At 36.9% G+C, this 20,193-nt stretch overlaps 2 protein-coding genes across 2 annotated transcripts in view; one reads left to right on the top strand and one right to left on the bottom strand.

The window, feature by feature from the left end:
- PDHX (pyruvate dehydrogenase complex component X) overlaps positions 1-15,565 on the bottom strand; it is a 59,206-nt gene extending 43,641 nt beyond the window's left edge. The window contains exons 1-2 of the mRNA XM_011356814.2: positions 15,356-15,565; positions 5,230-5,310 (exon numbers count right to left, since the gene is read on the bottom strand). Coding sequence (XP_011355116.1) covers positions 5,230-5,310; positions 15,356-15,515 — 241 coding nt within the window. The 5' untranslated portion in view covers positions 15,516-15,565. The remainder of the gene's footprint in view (positions 1-5,229; positions 5,311-15,355) is intronic.
- A 179-nt stretch (positions 15,566-15,744) lies between these two features.
- Positions 15,745-20,193, top strand: part of APIP (APAF1 interacting protein) — a 21,627-nt gene continuing 17,178 nt past the window's right edge. The window contains exon 1 of the mRNA XM_011356813.2: positions 15,745-15,932. Coding sequence (XP_011355115.1) covers positions 15,882-15,932 — 51 coding nt within the window. The 5' untranslated portion in view covers positions 15,745-15,881. The remainder of the gene's footprint in view (positions 15,933-20,193) is intronic.

The following is a 20,193-nucleotide window of genomic DNA, read 5'->3' as shown; positions in this document are numbered from 1 at the left end:
TTCTGTTCCTTTGTCCCGATGGGCAGCTGCCAGAGCTGAGGACTGGAATATACAGAGGTTTCCCTTTCCCTTTTGAAATTCTGGGGATGAAGTATAGTCTTGATGAAACACAGCTGATGGAAATGTTTATGTTATTAACTAAACACATCCTGTGGCTTTCACAAAATAATTTTGTTCTGCCAAAATATTAAGAATGAAAGTCTTCATTTAAAAGGTGTGTATATTGGCAGCAGTAAGACCTTATCTGTAAGACCAAGTAAATCTACTTTAATGTTCATTAAAGAAAAAAAAAAATCTCTTTTTAGAGCTATGTTGAACCATAATGACAACCATGATTAGAGACAAAAATAATTCAATTGTTTTCAATTGACAAATAAGTATTAGCTGCCCCTCTATGAATGATATTGCATAAGATACTATGGTAAAAAATAACAAGACAGACCTGCTACAAGAAGTTCCTAATCTGATTGAGGAAGAGTACGAACAAGCAGCAATGCCAAGTCCATCCAGTCAGTGCCTAGAGCAGTGTGGGAAGATAGAGGTGGAGCTCCTAGTCACAGTTTGCCAACTCTTTTCATTTTATCACATGTGAAAAAAAGGATATTATTTGCATGGCCCAAGACCCCAGGTAACTTGGCTCCTAGGCCATCTGAAGTTCTGCCCTGAGAGCTGAAGGTATGAGGAACAGTTTGAGAAGGAGACTGTAAGTACTCGAAGATGTAGCGAGTGGTTACTATATTAGACAGTGCAGAAAGGACATTTCCATAACCACAGAAAGTTCCACTGAATAATACTATAATCTAGAATTCCACTCACCAATTCCAAATTCTGAAATAAGAGAAATACTAACAATAAATGTAAAAAAGCATAACGATGGAATAGAATGCTATTTATCAATAAAAAATAAATAAACTGCTAGTACATGCTATGACATGGAAAAATCTCACAAACATGCTAAATGACAGAAGCCAATCACAAAAGACTATATATTATATGATTCTATTTATATGAAATGTCCAGAAAAGGCAAAATTTTAGAGACAAAAAGCAGATCACAGTTGCTTAGGGCTAGTTATGAGAGAAGAAAGTGACTGCAACCAGGCAGCAAGTATCGTTCTGGGTGACAGAAATATTCTAAAACTGGATTGTGGAGATGGTTGCATAACACTGCATTTACTAAAAGTCACTGAAATGTGCACTTAAAATAGGTAAATGTTATATAAATTACACTTCAATCAATCTGTTAAAATAGTAGTATACTGAAAAACATGTTATTTGTAAAATGGCCATTTCAAAAATTTTCCGTTTTAGCACCACAAACATGTCTACAAATCCCCCAAAATAACAGAAACCAAAGCCTCTTCTACAGTAGATGCCAGAGACCCATATAACTTTCTAGTGGCACCTAGTGATAACACTTCAAACAGTGATAAACTTTATGACAGTTTTATGTCTGAATTTTATCATTCTATTATAGTCTAAGAGTTACACAAAACTACTTGAAATACTCAAAATTCCCAGTCACATGAGAGAACACCATATACTTGAAGGATAACACCGAGAGCAGCAGCAGCAAACATCACTGATGAAGCACACACTGGTGTATGTTCTAGACACCGTCCATGGCTAAGTACTTCACATAACTAACTACCTCAGCGAAGTTCTGTTTCACAGTGTTTCATGATATGCTCTTAACTATCTCAAGAAAGAAAACAATGTTTTACATACCCTCAAATACTCTCTCACCAAAGGGGCAACAAGAATATTTTCTTCCTTTTTGTTATTTTAACAAATCTGACCTTCCAAATGAATTATATCCTCTTTAATTAAACTGAAAATATCTGAAGCATTACTTCCTCCCAAATAACAAACTTATAAGATGTGGAATTATAACACAATGCACCTTCCAAGAGCTGTTGTAGTGTTATCTAGCACTATTGAAGTGTTTTCTCTCCTAATTCAATGATGCATATTCTTTACTCGATCTTCAGACTGAAATTGTATTCTCATTATGAAACTACTTTTCTAACATTCATTAGATCAACAATGATGGGAATAATTTATATGTTATATTAGTGCATGTTTCTATGACTTAAAAAAAGAAAATGAAATTGAGTTATACACAGAATTCTAAAACCAGGGATGTATCTTAGATCTCGTCTAGTTCAACTTATTCCCAGATATTTCAGGGCAGAGTGGGAACCTCAGAGGACAAATCGTGATTCCTAGGCCAGAGTTCTTTTCATTGCCCTCTTATTGCCTTGATTTAAAACACACACACACACACACACACACACACACACACACACACACACACTCACACACACACACACACACACAATCTCTCTCTCTCTCTCTCTCTCTCTCTCTCTCTCTTCAGTAATAGTAATTGGGAATTAGTCTCAAATTTTCAAGAAACCTTATAGACTAAAATGCTATCCATTAAAGGTTATCAAATTAGCCTCTGCTTGAAAACAAATTAGATTCATAATTAGATATAACATGATTCTTTTTCATGAAAAAAAAAGTAAATCCTCTTAATGTTTGAAGGTCTAAACTCATTGTTTTAAATAATGGTGACGATCCATTAATAAAGATCTCAAGATAAAAAATTTTTAAAAACAGAGCTAATAAAAAAAGTATATAAAAAGTTTTCCTCCAGAGTATAATTTTAATATAGAATGACTGAACCAAGTTATTATAAATATATCAAGTACCAAACACTTAGACATAGTCATATCCATAAATGTTATTAAAAAGAAGCAAATTATCAGACCCCAAAAAGTAATACATGATTGCATATCTAACATATTTCAATTAAATTGCAAAGGTGATAAATTTAAAAAGCCAGTGAATTATTGAGAACCAAAGATTAAGATTGCTCTCAATTATTTATAGTGTATTGGCAAACAAACATTTCTCCTGAGTTGACGGAATACAGAATTTTAAGAGCAATCTTCAGAGTAACGTTCTCCATGGGCTTAAAGTACATCCTGCCTTGTCCTATATAAAAATAGCACATTGTAATCAAAAAGAAAAAAGAACAGAATGAGGAGATCATTTGTCTCCTGGCTCTTCATCATACTCTCCATATTCTAATGGGTGTGAAGAGCTTATCAGATTGTCTGTGGGCTAGAAGTCTGAAAGATAAATGTGGTTCAAAGAATCCTCTTATCTACTTGCCTATCAGTTCTCAAAGTGTGAAGAAATTTAATCTTTTTATAATAACCTTGAAAGGCTGTTCTGTCTGAATTGTTATTTAATAACACCAACACTCTATCATACTGAATATGGAAATAGTCAAAGCTGTAATTTATCAGGAAAAAGAAAGTTAACGAAAGATTCCAATTGATTACATTATTTATAAAGGTGAAACTTTCTTAGGTACTGATAATTATTTTAAAAGATAGCCAACAGTCATGCGGAACCAATTATTCAAAATGCTCCCTACTTCCTAATGAGGCACTGGCTCTTTCATTTATATGATATATGGCTTTCTCAAATTCTAGAATATTCTGTGCCACTTTTTTAAAATATTACACTGCTTACTCATTCTCTCCTTTTTCTCCAGAAATTCCTATTGGATTATTGATTGATTCTCATTTTATTCTTCATGTCTCAATTTCTCTTTCATATTTTCTACTGTAGTATCTTCTGTGCTGCACACAAGCTAATTTTGTCAGGCTGGTCTTCAGTTCACAAATTCTTTGGTCAGTCAAGTTTAATCATACTTTAACCTAATCTTGAGTTTTTGTTTTTTAATTTTAGAGACAATATTTTTCATTCCTAAAAAGTCTATTTGTCCTTTTCAAATCTGCCTAGACTTTTTAGACAGTGTCTGTCTTTTTTTCATATTTTCAATTCTGTCTCTTACATGATTAATCATTTCAAACATACATTTTTAGGTATCTAATAATTCTAATGAACTGAAGTTCTCAGAGGTCTGGTTCTGCTGCTTGGTCTAACTCAATGATTTTTATCAGTGTAACAGTGAGATAGAATTCCTAGAAGTAGAACTACCTGGCCAAAGGGAAATATAAATGTAAGTTTTCTAGATATTGACAAATTCTCTTCTCTAGGGTTTATAACATTTTGCATTTCCTCCAGCAATATATGAGAGTGCATGTTCTCCCCATTCCCTCCACAGCCTCATCAACTGAATAGCTTGTCAAATTTCTAATTTCTGTCAATATGATTGGTAAGAAATGCTATCTTGGTGTAGCATTAGTTTGCATATTTCTTATTAGTAGAAAGATTAAGTATCTCTTCATATGTTTAAAGGTAATCTGCAATTCTTTTTCTGAAAATCATGTGTTCGAATATCTTCTTCGTTTTCCTATTGAGCTGACACTTTTCTTATTCTCTAAATTTTATTAACCCTTTTAATACTCTTTTCTAATTTGTCACTTATTTTTTTACTTTATGCAGTATTTTTAGCCACATAAAAGTTATTATTTTTATTGTAAAATTTATCAACATTTCCCTTACTGCATTTGGATTTTGAGCTGTAGTTGGTGTGTTTATTTCACTTCCAGGTTTCGAAGAATTCACCATTTTTTCTTTTCTAGTACTTGTAGGGTATCATTGTTGCACATTGAGTATCTGATTCATTTGTAATTTTTCCTTGGCATAGTATAACGAATAAATCTAATATTGTCTTCCTTCATTATACACTAAATACCCAGGTACAACTGTTTATTTCCTCATTTTCTAGTTAATTTTCTTATTCTGTCTTTTTAAGCACCAATACCACGGTTTTAATTATAAGGGCTTAAAAATGTTTCAGTATCTAGTAGGACTACAACTCTGCTTCACTGTTCTTCTTTCAAGAGTTTTCCTTACATTACTCTTACTTATTTGTTCTTCCCAATGAAATTTATAATCGACTTGCCTAACTCCAAGAAACACACACACACACACACACACACACAGAAGCATCACAAAGCTAAAAATTAACTTAAAGAGATTGACAAATTTATGATGTTGAAACTAAAAGTTAAGTATAAGGACTAAAACTTTAGAGAAAACAACCTTAAAACAGTTTACCATCCTCTGCTTGTGAACCCAGAAAACTTTTGCTACAATACCATGGGAAATTTTTATTTAAACAAATGTAGATTAACTAGCAAAGGAACCCAATTTATTTCATTTGTCATGTATTGTGTTATAAAACTGATTAGGAAAAAAAAAAGATCAAATAACACAAAGCATTAGTAATGTACTTGCTCACCTTCCCTTTTCAGCCATTTCACAATGTTCCCTTCTTCCATTGTAGGAGACAGTGACGGCATCAGTATTTTAATAGGATCGGCTGATTAAAAAAAAAAAAAGAAAGAAAGATTAGCCATACACACAAAAATAACACAACTCACTTGGCATTAATAAAAAAGTCAAGTAAATTAATACCAAATTCAATTTGAGAAAGAAAATATTCCAAAGTTGAAAAGACTCCCAACTAGTCAAACTAAGTGTCCAGTAAATAGTATGGAAACATAAAATTTTCAACTTTTTAAAAATAAAACTTGATTGGAATACTTTCAACGCCTTTCTCATAGTTCCCCAGTCTTTTATGCATATTTTCAAGCCAGGTGTTTACAAGATTTAAAAAAATGAAAAGTTGACTTATGTTTCATCTTCTTCCCCTTTTGTCGCTACAAAAAATATTTACAAGTAAAATGATCAAAGAAAAAGACAAATACGAAAAAAAAAGGATAAAAACTAGGGTTCTGATAACTTACAAAAGCATAATCAAGCTTAGGCTTTAAGAAATTGTGTTTTTATTTTCCTCTAATAGTATACTCTTCAAGAATCGAAGGTTCTGGCTGGTAAGTGTGAAAGGTTTGCCTTGTTACGAATGATCAGGCAAGTGAATCTAAGTGGTTAAATTATTTTCCATACCACAACTCAACTGGGGATCCAAAAAGGAGACTCAAACCAGGGTGATCTCTCCATGAAGCACAGTTACCTTTTCTTTAGATATCGAAAAAGGAGACACTCTATGTATTTGGCCAAATGTGCTTCCCAATAGTCACTCATTGAGCACACAGCTGTTAGATTACAATTTATATAAAGTTTATACTAATAAAATAGTTAATAGCATGCTCCAGCTCTAGCAGTAGCCATGGTAAAAAATTACACTTCATGAAATCTTCCATAGAACCGATTCTCTCCTCAGACTGTTCAACAAACAGACCCCAAAAAGCAATACATGATTACATATCCAACATATTTCAAATGTGGAAGAGGACAGAATGGATTTTTATTTTTGCATTGATGTTTTAGGGTCAAAAGTAAGGGTACTGAACGCTACTATTAAAGGAAGTTAAATATTTCCTTTGAGAAACTTAACTAATTTTACTCTAGCTTTCAAACTGAGAGTTCTTATGGCTTCACGATATAGGAGTTCCATCTCCGAAGCATTTGGAAGGCAGCTTCTGTGCTCTTCTCCTTTTTCATTCTCTCCTCTCTAAAAGATTGGGGAAAGACCAGAGCAAATACCTGCCTCAGTCTTTCCTCCTTCTCTTTTAAGAACTGCCTACCTATAGGCAACCTGCAGTTTCCTTTCAGCTCTTCCGTGTGCTAGGAGTAAATGGGACTGCCTTTCAAAGGCAGATGGCAAGCCCACCTCTCTCTGTTCCCACCATCAGGACCCATCGAGTGTGAGGAAGCAATTCGGGTATGTGTGTTTGCTCTGTATACACAAACTAACTCTCTCAAACAAAAGTCTTCATCTAAATTGGGGTTGTACTGGGAAGTCCAACTATAAAGGCCACCAATCTAAGTCACATTCTCAAACCCAACAAAACCATCAGCATTAAAACTGTTACTTTTGATCTCTATGAACTATTTTGCCTCTCTCTCAACTCTAAGAAGGACAGAAAAGAATTACCATTCCATCCCCAACGACGATAGAGCCCAAACCAAACTCCAAGTCAACATGCCCATTTCGTCAATGAGAAAACTACAATCCAGATTAAGGGATCTGAATTCTGCCAGACTCTCAAGACTGTAACTACACATATTACCTCTCACTCGTTATTTATGCAGTCTATTCATCCAGAAATTTAAAAACAGCAAACCAGACATATCAAATCCATGGGAGCATTCTTCTTATGTCCAATCAAATATCCTAATAAACACTTTCCCTACTTTGGGCATAAAGAATTACTATATTAAGAAACCACTTTTACTACTGACAATGAATATTTTGAATGTGGAAGAAAGCAGGTAATCTTTAAGTGCATTATATCTTGGAAATAAGGGAGGAAAAATAGCCACAATGAATTTCCTAACTCGATTATTAAAGCACAGTTATCTTAGAAGAGACTAGAGAAGCTGTGTTCTATCTCTCAATAACCTTCACTGAAACAGTTTCATTTAATTTCCGAGCTACCTCTAGTTAAAAAGAAAATTATGACTAGAATACAGCTTTAAAAAATCTCATTTTTTTCTTAGTAAATTAAGTCCCTAAAGACTAAAATAGGAACATTAAGATATTGAATAGGAAGAAAATAATGCTGACTCCTATGCACAACCTCAGGGCATCATTATTTATAAAACACTGGAGCACTAAATTCTTGAGTGAATCAGAAATAAGGAAATGTGCTTAGGGAAACACACACACACACACACACACACCAACTTACATTGTGACATTTGTGATGGATCTCCAAATTCAAACCACTTAATTGCAAGAATTCTTAAAAAGTTCTCAAAGCTTGATATAGTCAATATATTTGGAAATGATAAAATGAGCTTTCTAATCCCCTACATTATTTGTGTATCTATTGCCTATTCCATTTTTTAAATGACTTGATGAAGAAAATAAAAACATTTGCCTAAAGAACGTAGAGCCAGTTTAAATCTGAGCATTTAATTTTTTTAAGCTCATTGTGACAAATGGGGGTTGGAAAAAGAAGCAAGCAAACAACCCTTAATAATAAAACAAATTAAAAAAACCTATAATCTAATGGCTCCAAGGTGAAGCTAGCCTCTTATTGAAAAACACAGCTTAAAACAAGTCCCAAAATGTTGTTTTCTATCCAAAAGTTCAAAGCTGGCACTATGAAATAGAATACTTCATAATCACATATATATTAAATTTATATCAAATAGAGTTCCATTTCAAAGAAGCAAAATCAATGGACTTCAATGATTCTATGTTCAGATTCTAAATTTATGACAAACACTAAATCGATTCTCTCAAAACAAAGTCTGTCTTCAATATTTTTATACCTCGCTTCCAGTTGCCATGATACAATTCATATTTATATTACAATTCTATATGCTATTATAATCTCTCACCCACAAGACCGTCACATTTCCATTATTCCTGACATTAAAGACTATATTATAAAACTTTTACATTTATTATTTTCCAAATTACCATATTAAAAGCCGAATTTTTTCATATTTTAAAAATAAAAAGAACATAATCATTTTTCATACAGCTACCCTTCATGGATGATTTGAAATTGCTTCTCTGAATAATAACAATAAAATATAAAAATTGTGTAATAGATCATTATCCTTACTCTGAAACGAAGGTGACAGAAAGCAAAGAAAGACATTTTGGACATCTCCATTATTCAGTACTATCTCTTGATTGATTACACTGGCTTACTATGGAAAGTAAAATGTGCAATGCATTTTCTGATTAACCAATCTATCCTCAGCCTGTCATGCTAGAAAATAATTTCAAACATAAGCATTAATTTATTAATAATGGTACATATTTCATTCTAATATACCTCCTTTCAACGGAACATTATACACATCTTTTTCAAATGCACTTTTCCAGTGGAAAAGTAATTATACAAGCATAATATCAACTTTGAGTGACAGGGCTGCACATAATTAATATCTACCATTATGGCTGCTATTGAAATAGTGTGGGCTTTTCTAGACTCCTCAGAATTTTAACCTACTCCTAATATTTCATTACAAATTAAATACAGCTTCCCTATTCATTCCAGTAAACAGTACATTCTACCTGTCTGTCAAATCGAAGAGGCCTTGAAATGTGCACCCACTGTATTTCCTACTAATAACGGCACAACTCTGGGTAAGAATAAAGGAAATGTGTGTGTTTGCTCCACTGATCATACAGGTTATTTCGATTAGCAAAAATACCTCAAGTAGTAAAAAATATCCCAAATTTAGTTAGAATTTAACCCTTTTGTAGTCATTTTAGTATTCTATTGCTTTCTGTCAAGCTAACAAACTATATGAATGGCTTATAAAGTCTGTCTTTCTGTAGAAGTTTAAAAAATATTTGAGATGACTATGTACATTCCAGTTTATATTTAAATATACTGATTTTAAAAATCTCACAAATCATTCAAACTGTCTTAATCTTTTTTTTATTTCCTCAAAAGAATGACACAATCAATTAAAAATTTTTGCTCAGCATATTGCTGCTTTACCTGCCATATCAGGCACTTGAGCAATCTATCAATCACTGAATTTTATAGCAGTTTCTCTGAATAATTCCTACATTTCTTCCAATCTTTCTACAGCATAAGTCTGTCTTCAACATCAGATATAGTACTCTGGTCCAATTCTAGTTTCTTGTTCCCTAAAGTATTCCTTTTACCCTAAGAGCAAAACACTTGCACTTTAGCAAAATCAATTATATCAAAGCTTTAAATTGATGATCTATACATCAATTCTAAAAGTTCTCTAGGTTAAAAAAAAAAAATGAATACAAGCAAACAACATACGAATGCAGAACAAATTGCTTTGTGGCTAACATGAAGCAGATCTAAGAGCCACTACACTGACTCAAGTAATTAATGAAATTCAGCAGTTTATATATGGTACAGCTTGGGTGTCATGCTCTATTCCATTTATACGACTGTAATCCAAACACAAAAAGAATGAAATGAAGGTAGACCAAATAAAGAAGGAAATTACCCAGTACTTTCTTAGTATGCCTCCCTATTCCTAACATTAATTTGCTTCTTATCTAATAGGGAGAGATGTTCATTTAATCACCTTTCTTTTCAAGGCAAGAATTCATCAAGTAAAACTGAATCTTTAAAACTTCCTTTCAAATGAAACAATTCTGCCATCTGCAGGTTGAATAAAATAAAGCAGAATAAAGAACAAGTAATTTAAAAATCAACACCAGGGCACAGAATATTAACACTGAAGCTTTGAATAAAGGCAGTGAAAGCAATTTTTTTTAAATGGGTGCTTATCATGTAACTCTTCTTTGTTCAGTTAGTTATTTTGGTATGGTAATGACGCGAATATACATTTCACAACAAAAAATATATGCATAATAGTTTGAGTGAAAATAGCATTTATAAATTTTGGCATACATAGTACAAATGTATAAAAGATGCCCACAAACAGTATACATAGCATAATCTAATCTCTACCTGCTTAGCTTGTACACAAAAGACTGAAAGGATATACTCCAAAAGTAACAACAGTAGTTTCTCTAGTTGGTGATAGTGTTACAAGTACTTTTCATTACTTTTTTCTTATAATCTATATGCTAACTTTCTACAATAAATTTATCCAATTTCACTCCCTCTCCAAAACTTATCTAACATTAAATTTAAAATGTGCTTTTGTTGTTGTTATTTTTAGATACAAACCCACAAGCACAGTGAGAAAAGAAGGGAAAATGGCATATAATTTTGGAAGCGGAAAAGTAAACAGATGAGTGATAATTGACTAACAGGCTCTAGAAAGCCAAACAGTGCTAGGTTAACAATCCACTCTCCTTCAACAGACTAAAAGAACGGACACTGTTTTTACTGGATACGGTAAAACAGAGAACATTTGGAATGGAGGTTCAGCCTGAACACCTGGGACGTGTGGACACTGCAAAAATAAGTTAACCGCGATTATCTGATGTGACTGATAATGCAGAAAATTGGTGCTGAAAGCTATTAGATGGTGTGGGATGAATTAGCAGTAGTTACAGAGAAAACTAAAGCAAAATTTTAAAAGACCACAATGTCAGTAAATGTAAAAGGTAAGAAAGGTAAGAACAGTAATATGGGACAATATATGACAATCTTCAGTTGTATATTAGCGTAAACAATGAATACGGACTTAACCAAGAAATGCAAAAGAATTACATTGGGATAATGGGGAAGGAAAACATGGGGGTGGCACTGGCCAGCATTCATCCACAGAAATAGAGAGAGGAAGCAGATACCAGAAGAAAGTTGAGATAAAACTTGTGCTTCTAAGGAAGACTGGGGAAGTAGGGAGAGAGGGGGCAGAGACCCACTGTATTATTATAAGCTTTTTAGTACTATTTGACTATCTAAACCAAATGCATGTACTACAATGTTAAAATAAACATTTTATTATTTAACAAAAACGTTCAACTAATTTTTTTTAAGAAAAACTCAACAAGGAACAGCATAGCATAGTGATTCAGATAACAGGCACTGGCGCCAAACTGCTGAGGTTCAAATTATAGATCCACCACCTATAAGTTACTTAATTATTCTGTGCCTCAGTTGCCTCTTCTGTAAAATATAGAGTTTTGTAAGGATTAAATAAGGTAACACATGCAAAGTCTTTACAACAGGGCCTGGCAAAAAGTCAGTTTCAAACATATTAGCTACTTATAGGCAGCACAAATATGGTTAAGAAGGTGGACTTCTGAAGGTATCCAGACAGTTGGCTAGATGTATTGTAATATCCTTCTTTATGATTCCTTCCTCCAGTAATAAGAGATGGATTCACAGGTTCCTTTCAGCTTTCCAGCCTAAATTTAGTTCCCTTTTTACTTTTTCCTTTACCATAACTCATAGTATATACCATATCATCAACTCTTATCAAAGAAGTTGCTCCTTTGTTATAGAAATACTATCGAAAACTCAGATGCCTAAAGGGAATAAGCAGGTGAGAGAAGAGGGCTAAGAACATCTTAAGGTTTTTTTCCGTTAGATCCAGACATGCATTATTTTCATATTAAATCTGTAAGAATTTTCTTCCTTTACATATACATACACAACAATATCTGTTCTCTGCCATTTTTCCTTGTCCATCTATTGTTTTCTGCTTTCTACTCAGATAAAGTTACAAGAAAACTAGAGGTGATAACATACCAAGGCACATTCAGTTTTGCTGGCTTTAGAGGTAAGAGAAAGTACAGGGGATAAGGGTAAACTAGAAAGTAATTTCCTACCTCAAGAGAACAATCATTCCTCAGTCTCAACGAACTGCAGCCACATAGGCCCTAAATTTAAATTCGCAACAGAAGACTAGATTTCTGTGTAAATTAAAGTTCCTAGTTTTTAAATGTTGTCAATAAATGTAATTTTCTTCTAAAACAATGTAGGTCAGTTCATTGGTTGCCATTTTGCACTCCTACTCTGGATCTCTGTGTCCTTTTATAACATCCTAGATTTTATATATTTATTTATTTGTGAAGAAATAATTTAAATCCCCCCTCCACCCCCTAACCTCTGGTAACCACTAGTCCATTGTCCACGTCCATGAGTCTCTGTTACAACTTCTCTACATGTTTATTTAACATCTATAATATGGAAGGTCTATAGTTATATATTAGGCAAAGTACTACAAAGGTTGAACTTCATTTATTTTTCTACTCACATGTTATTTAAAATTCAACACACTCTTCCTCAAAGACAATTAAAATCAATATTATTAACATCTTATTAGTTATTAATTAATTAAATTGCAAACCATGTCATTTAGTCTGAAAGAGCTACCAAGAGAACTCTTCAAAGTTAATTGCCTAGGACAGGTTGAGAAAAACGTTTACAAATGCTAAGTCAGTTATGTAAATACCACATCTGGCCTCTGGGACTTTATATCTGCTACTCTTTTAGCATGGAAAGACTGTCACCTCTAGGAAGCCTTCTATACTCCCTTATCATCCTGAACTTATCCCTCAGAGTTCTGCATACACTACTGAAATCATGTCTTCATTGTTTAGCTCCCTAAGCATACTACATATACCTTAAGGATAAGATTTATACAGAATTTAGGACTGCATCTCCAGAAGCTAAATATGATTAAATGAGCCATATACATACATACACATATACACACACACACACACACACGCACACACACACAACCCCTCCTCTTCAGTTTATTAATATTATAGCTGTGTGGCTCTGGGAGATTCACATAATTTCTCTGAGCTTTAGTATTTTTGTCCAATAAAATGCAGATAATGCCAACTTTCCTAGGTTGCTGTGGAAAGTGAATAAGGAGTTCCGGGAAGTGCTAAGCAGACAACATATGTCATAGCTCATAAAAATACTGCCAATAAACACCTTTTAAGGAAACCAAAATTCCAACTCACAGATTTTTAAATCTTGGATTGATACGGGGGGGGAGGGAGGAAATAGTTCAATAATCATACTTAATTCATAGTCTATACATCACCAAACAATTGTTTAGTTTTATGAAACAATTTCTACCAAGCTCAAGGAAAAATGAACAACCGCCATTTAAAGTCATGCTTTGTAAAACAAATAGCTCAAGAATTGCCACATGTATTTAGCATGGCAAAACAAAAACTTGTAGGTGAAAAGTTAGGAGACAAATTCTGGCTCAGTGTTAGAAAAAAAAATCCAAAACTTCCAAATAACTTAGAGCTACACAACGCACAGCTTCTGTGGTAGGCAGAATAATGTCCACAAGTCCCTGACCCCCTAAAAGATGTCCAGTTCCTAATATCCAGAACCTATGAATGTTATGTTACATGGCAAGAGAGAATTAAGGCTGCTAAACAGCTGGCCTTGAGATAGGGCTAGCAGCCAGTATTATCTAGGTGGACCCAATATAATCACAATGGTTCTTACATGTGAAAGAGGGAGGGAAGCACTAGGCAACTAATACAATTTCCTTGGGATGTAGTGTCCTCTCCCTTACAGATGATGCTCAAGCACAGTTAGAAAAGTTGTTCATGGACTTCATGGGGAGATAAGTCAAATGTCATGATACATCAAATAAGGATTGCCTAAGTGAGATTCTAAAGGCAGGTGTCCTTAAACTAAGTCTAAGGAAAACCCCTGAACCTGCATGAACATTTTTGTGTGTAACCACATATGCCCTTTTCTCTGGAGAGAGGAACTAGCATTCAAATATTTTCAAAAGGATCTGTTTTACAAAAAAGGTTAAGAACACTCTTCCTAGATTATTTTCAACACTGAATGTTTACTATTCCATGATTTTCTAAGGCAGTGAGTCTCAAAGTGTAGCCTATCAAAAACCAATATAATATAAAGCATCAAAACTTATCTGAGGCTGTCTGTAAAATGCAGATTGCTGACCACCCCAGAAAGAATCCCTGAGAGCGGTAGGAAAGTTCAATATGTAACGAACTGGGGGAAGGAGGAAAGGAAATGCTGTATACAGTTAAAGAACCATTGTTTCAAGGACTATTTTATGAAACAGTAATCTGAAAAAAAAACTGAAATAAATTGTTCCCATCATGAAGTCTCCAGAAATCTCACTGCACTCATCTTACCATGTAACTTTGTGTAACTTATTTTTTTTTTTCTGAGGCTCGGGTAGCCCAGAATATGTGGGCAATGTCTACTGCACCTAATTTTTTAGATGGAAATTGATTCTGTGGAGTGACAGAATGATGATTGGCAAGTAATGTGTTGCGTTAAAAAAAATGTTAATCCTACAATCTCAACCCACTGCTGTTTAAAGAAAAATAATGCTCCGCATACTAGATTACCTGTTAAATACCGAAATTTTGTTAATTGTGTCAATATCATAACTAAACGCTAATTTTCTATAATAAACTTCGTGGTATGAGTCCCCTCCTAAATTTCACTCTTTCATGTTCATGTTCTGCCAGACCTATGTCTGTGATGCTGTAGGCATTTACAATCAAGTCCTTCACTAGTCGTCGCGTCGAGCAACCCAAGTGGCCTAAAAGAAAAGATCTTCCAATAGAGACAGGCCAAGAGAATAAGAACAGCTAAGAGTGGCTCTTGAATTTCAGCAACCTTAGGAAGCTTCTGCCCGACAGAGATGCTTGACAACCCTAAAGGAATCTAAGACGTGATTGGGAAGCGGCCTGAGACGAGGGCGTTTAGGACCTATCTCCAAGCCTCCAAAAAAAATCCCCAAAATTCCAAGGCAAGGTCAAGAGAAGTCATACCACCCAGCGGGCCAGGGGCGGAGTCAAGTTATCCCAGGTCCCAAGAGAACCCTTCCCGGCATGCACTTATCAGGCGACCAAGTCAGCGGACCCCTCCTGGAGAAAAGGCCAAGGTAATCGGGAGCCCCGAGTACCTCCACACTCAAATGCAGGCCCTCAATCAAAAAGCCCCCTGACGCAGGCCCATTGCTCAGCTACACAGAGGAGCTAGTGAACCCCGGCCACTCACCCCGCAGCCGCTGCGCGCTGTGAAACCATCTCCAACTAGCTCCGCGGCCGACAGACCATCCTGCAGGCTCCTTAAGCAGGTCCAGGCCTCTCCGGCCGCCAAAGGCTAGGAGATAGCGCAGCACCCGTAGGTTACAGCCTAGCCTCCAGGAGGCCGCCATCTTCCCTGCCTTCTCACCGGCTGCCCGCAGCAAGGCCTGATCGCTCTGTCATCAGGCCCCTCCAAGCCCCGCCCCCACCCAGTTGGCCACGCCCCCAAACTCCTGCCGTGCCTTTGACTCTTGGAGTCAAGCTCTCCTAGCTCCGCCTCCAACCCCATTGGCCCCGCCTCCGGGTCAGGCGTCTGCGCCTCTAGCTTCCGGTCAGCGAAGCCCTCTCAGACCCGCCCTTCGCCTTGTCCGCCCCTTCCCAGGGCTGCCCTCAGCACCGCCTGATTGCACAAGCGGCCTCGCTGCGTTAGCCCTGGCGCTGGACCAGGAGCAAAGCCGTGCGATTATAGAAGGCTGCGGAATCCCCCAGTCCCGGCCATGTCTGGCTGTCCAGAAGGAGACCGTTGCTCGCGGCAATGCGGTGCGCAGGTAGGGGCGGGGCTGCAGGTGTCCTTTATTCTGAGGAGGCAAGGCGCTGGCTGGCGCGGGCGCGGCCGCGTCTTGGGGCGGCCGGAACGCCTCCCCACACCCGACCCCCGCGCATGGCCATCTCCGCCCCGCGTGCTGACTTGAGGCCACGGTCTGTGGCGGTCTGCTGCCGGGTCTGGGCTATCCTACGGCGAGAGCTGGGCACCAAACGTTGAAAAAAGAAAAGATAACGGAGGAGAGTGTTTGTTGGCTTAAGTGTGTGTCTTAAAGCAACTTATCAGAAAGACAGGCCAAACATGGAATCGTGAAGCGGTGGACTGGAACTAGAGCAGAAACTACGAGCTCTGGTGATTAATTTCTACGCCTTGGCTACGAGCCCTATATTTAGCACGCGGTAGACACGGGAAACGTTCTCCTGGATGGAAACTGTGCCTCAGTAGCCAGCAGTTTTCCTCTGAGAAGTTTGCCTGCCTCTGTTTAGATTATGAGATGATCACAGAACCTATTCTTAAGGCAAAGTCAAAGGAAAATCCTTCCTTGGGTTGTTTACACTTTTCACTTGCTTACACACACCAACAATTTTATGGAACACCTACTTGCTCAGCGATATAGTGGTGGTTAAGGCAAATGGCCTAGGGTCAAGAGGAAAACTAGATGAATAAGCAATTTCAGTGTGAGAATCCCTGCTTAAAAGGCAAGGATAAAATTAACCCCCTTATTCCTGTCCAATACTTTTTTAGGACTGGAGATCCCAATTAAAAAGTAATAAAATGCAAGAGATATTATTGCAAAATATTTATGGGGGAGGATGAAATTTTCCCTTACCCTTCCAGGTTCTTTTTGGCTTGTCTAATAATTTAATCAACATGAGACAGGTTGAGAGAAAAATAACCAAATTTAACATAGGTACGTGTGGAAACCCCCACATGTAGGAGAATCAGAGACACTGCACCCATACAGAGAGGTTCAGAGGCAGAAAGGTAAAATGAAGTAAGTACTATCTATATCCTTAGCTAAGGATGAGATAAGATGCCTTGGGGCTTCAGAGGGGAGGGAAGTAATTCAGCTAGCTCCTGAGCACCTTATGGCAGTCCTCTGGGGACCTTCCTTTCACATTCCCTAAGTGGTTACCCCAAACCTCATCATCTTAACTCATCTCCCCCAGCCTTGTCTCACAGATGAACTTGGCTCCAAAATCACAAAGAAAATATGAACTATTAGGTGTGAACTTGTCAACTTCAGATTTCTTCCCACCTACATTGTAATATAAAAGGTTAAGGACTAAGCATCTAGAATCAGACTGCCTGGGTTCAAATCTCTATCTGGGTGGTCTTGGACAAATTAATCTTAGTATAATACAGTTATAAGGATTAAAGTCCATAGAAAGCCTTTAGAATAATGCTTGGCAAAAAGTAAGCATTCAATAAATGGTAGCTATTCTCAATATCGATTGTATTACATATTTACTTGATCTTTACCTTTCCTCTTATCTAAGGCAACTACTTCCCTGTTTTCCTAATTCCAGCTTTTTCTGTCTCCACAAATACTGACTTAAGTAGGCCTTTTCTCTCCTATATCTTTAATCTTTCCCTATTTCCTAATTTTGCCTCCTGATGTGAAAGAAAACTCTTTATTAATGAGTTTTCCCTTCTGTTTCTCTAGCCCTTCATAGCAACACTATTGAAAGAGTAATTAGAATTCTCTGCCTCTAAATTTCTTTTCTTAACCCATTTTGATCTGACATATATACCCAATCTATTGAAATGGTTGTTACTTAAGGTCATAGTTGACCTCATTTACAAATATAGTTGGCCTTGCAAAACCCAAATCCAAGGTGAACCCTTCTGTCCACCCTCCTTGTAATTGCACCGTGCAGCTGAATATTGTTAGAGAAAATTACACAATGGTGCTGACTGGCCTCACTTCATATTCAAGATTTCAGCCTCAGATTGGCACTTAACACTGCCCAGCAACCTGCTTTGTTTCCCTGATAGTCACTGTCCCACTCCTAAAGATGACCAGTTGATTCCTTTTATTCTCTTTACAAGGCTGTCATACCCTGTTCTCACACTGACTTAGCTGATGACTTTGTTTATCCTTAAGACAGTAGGAGTCATAAGAAATGAACTTCCTCACCTTTGAACCACAAAACCTGCAGATCTGCCAAATCATGAACCCATCTCTTTTTAGAAAATGGAAGAAGCCTAATCCTTCCACATGTTCACAGGCTCTCCATTCCCTCTCACGTTCTGAATTATTTCTCTCCCTCTCACTGTGAAATCAGTTCCCTTTCTGGAAGGACTGGTATCATGTAATTTTCAAGCCCCTGTGTGATCTCACCCTGACAAACTCCATAGTCTACCACTCTCAGCATTTCTTAATCACTGCTGTAGCCAACTGGTCTTTCTATTTTTTAAACTCCTCGAGCATTTTCTCATTCTAGGGCCTTCATACCTGCTGTTTCCTCTGTCTGGAGTGCTTGCCTTTCCCCAGCACAAAGCCTTGCTCATGCACACACACTCATTCATCAAACACTGTGTTTTTCACATCTGTTAGGCCTTAAATGTCACCTGCTCAGAGAGGATGAAATGTGGTGACCGAAGAAACAAAAGACCAGTTTAACCACTTTAATCAAAGTTGATCTCTCCTATTTTTCTCTAAATCCCTTGTTTTATTTCCTTCCCACTTACTACAATTTATGTTTATATTCTTCTCTTTATAAAAACTACCCCCAACAGTGTAGTTCCTTTCGAGCACAGACTTTGTCTTGTTCATGGCTGAAGTCCCAGAAAGTCAATAGTAAGAACTCAGATATTTACGACTCACATCCCAGTGACTGGCATCACTATCCACCTATCTACTCAGCTAACCTCAAACTTGGAAGTCCTTGAAGCCTTTCTTTTCTTCAGTTTTCTTACCCTAAGTTCATCCTTTCTTTTTAACTTCTAAAATATCTTTCAAATTCATCTCCACCATAACTCCTTTGCAATTTCCTTTTAAAACTCTTTCCACAGCCATCTTACTGGTCTGGTCTTTTGTTTCTTCGGTCACCACATTTCATCCTCTTCTCTCCACTGCCACTATAGAAATGTGGAGAAATCAAAAACAAGATCTGGTTATGCCCTCTTCTATTTAAAACTGCTCAGTGGTTTTCAAACACCTATAAGTCAAGTCCAGACTCCTGTGCATGGCATGAATGATCCTCTATACTCTGCCTCTCTTTCCCCTCCATCACCCAGAACCTAATTTATAACCAGTTCCAACTACTGAGAGTTTTCTCTGACTGAAATGCCCTTTCTCAACCTACCCAGCATACTCCCACCATCCTTCATTAAGCCATCTCAACCATCCCCTCCTCTATGAATCTTTTCCTAACTCCTGCTTCTTCCCACTTGTAGCTTCTGCTCCTTTAATGCCCTGGACTGTCTTGTATTATTTATTGCTTTGTCGTTTTATAGCTGTTAACTTCTTTACTAGATTATGAGTTCCTCAAGGATAAGGAATTTATCGTACTGGTATTCATTTCTTAAGGGCCTTCGGTGTAAGTTGCCGAATGAATAAATGAGAGGGCTCTATAATAAATACCAAAAGATACATAGAGCAAATATCATGGCACAGAGTTCGAGGGAGGGGTGATCACTTCCTGCTGTGATACTGAGAAAAGGAATTATAAATGAAGTGGGTAGGGAGCCTAGTACAAGGGCTGGCAAGCAGGAGTTCAACAGCTAGAGTTGGTATAATTGGAGATCCAGAGGAACAATAACAGTGCAAAGAAAAAAACATATATTCTTGGCTGGCAAGAAAATATGTCTTAGTTACCTGTTGCTGCATAACAAGTGTTGCAAAACTTAAGCTTAAAACGCAAACATTTATTGTCTCACAGTTTCTGAGGATTAGGCATCCAGCAGAGTTTAGCTCCAGGTTCTGGCTCAGGGTCTCTCATAGGTTAGCAGTCCCTCTGACAGCTGGAGCGACACTTATCTCAAGGCTTGAGTGTGGCTGGAGTGAGCTTCCAAGCGCACTCACGTAGTTGTTGGCAGGACTTCGTTCCTTACTGATTGTTGGCCACAGGCTTCAGTTCTTCACCACATGGCTTTCTGCATAGGTTATCTAAATATCTTGAGCTGCTGACTTTCCCCAGACCAAGTGACCCAAGAAAGGGAGAGGGTAACCAGGATGGAAGCTATAGTCCTATAGCTAACCTCAGAAGTGACATACTATCACTTCTGCAGTAGTCTGTTGATCATATAGCCCAACTCCA

This window comes from Pteropus vampyrus, unplaced genomic scaffold (assembly GCF_000151845.1).
Source record: "Pteropus vampyrus isolate Shadow unplaced genomic scaffold, Pvam_2.0 Scaffold31, whole genome shotgun sequence".
NCBI classification, from domain to species: Eukaryota; Metazoa; Chordata; class Mammalia; order Chiroptera; family Pteropodidae; genus Pteropus; species Pteropus vampyrus.
The sequence above is the reverse complement of the archived record's forward strand: the minus strand, read 5'-3'. Positions and strand labels throughout refer to the sequence as shown.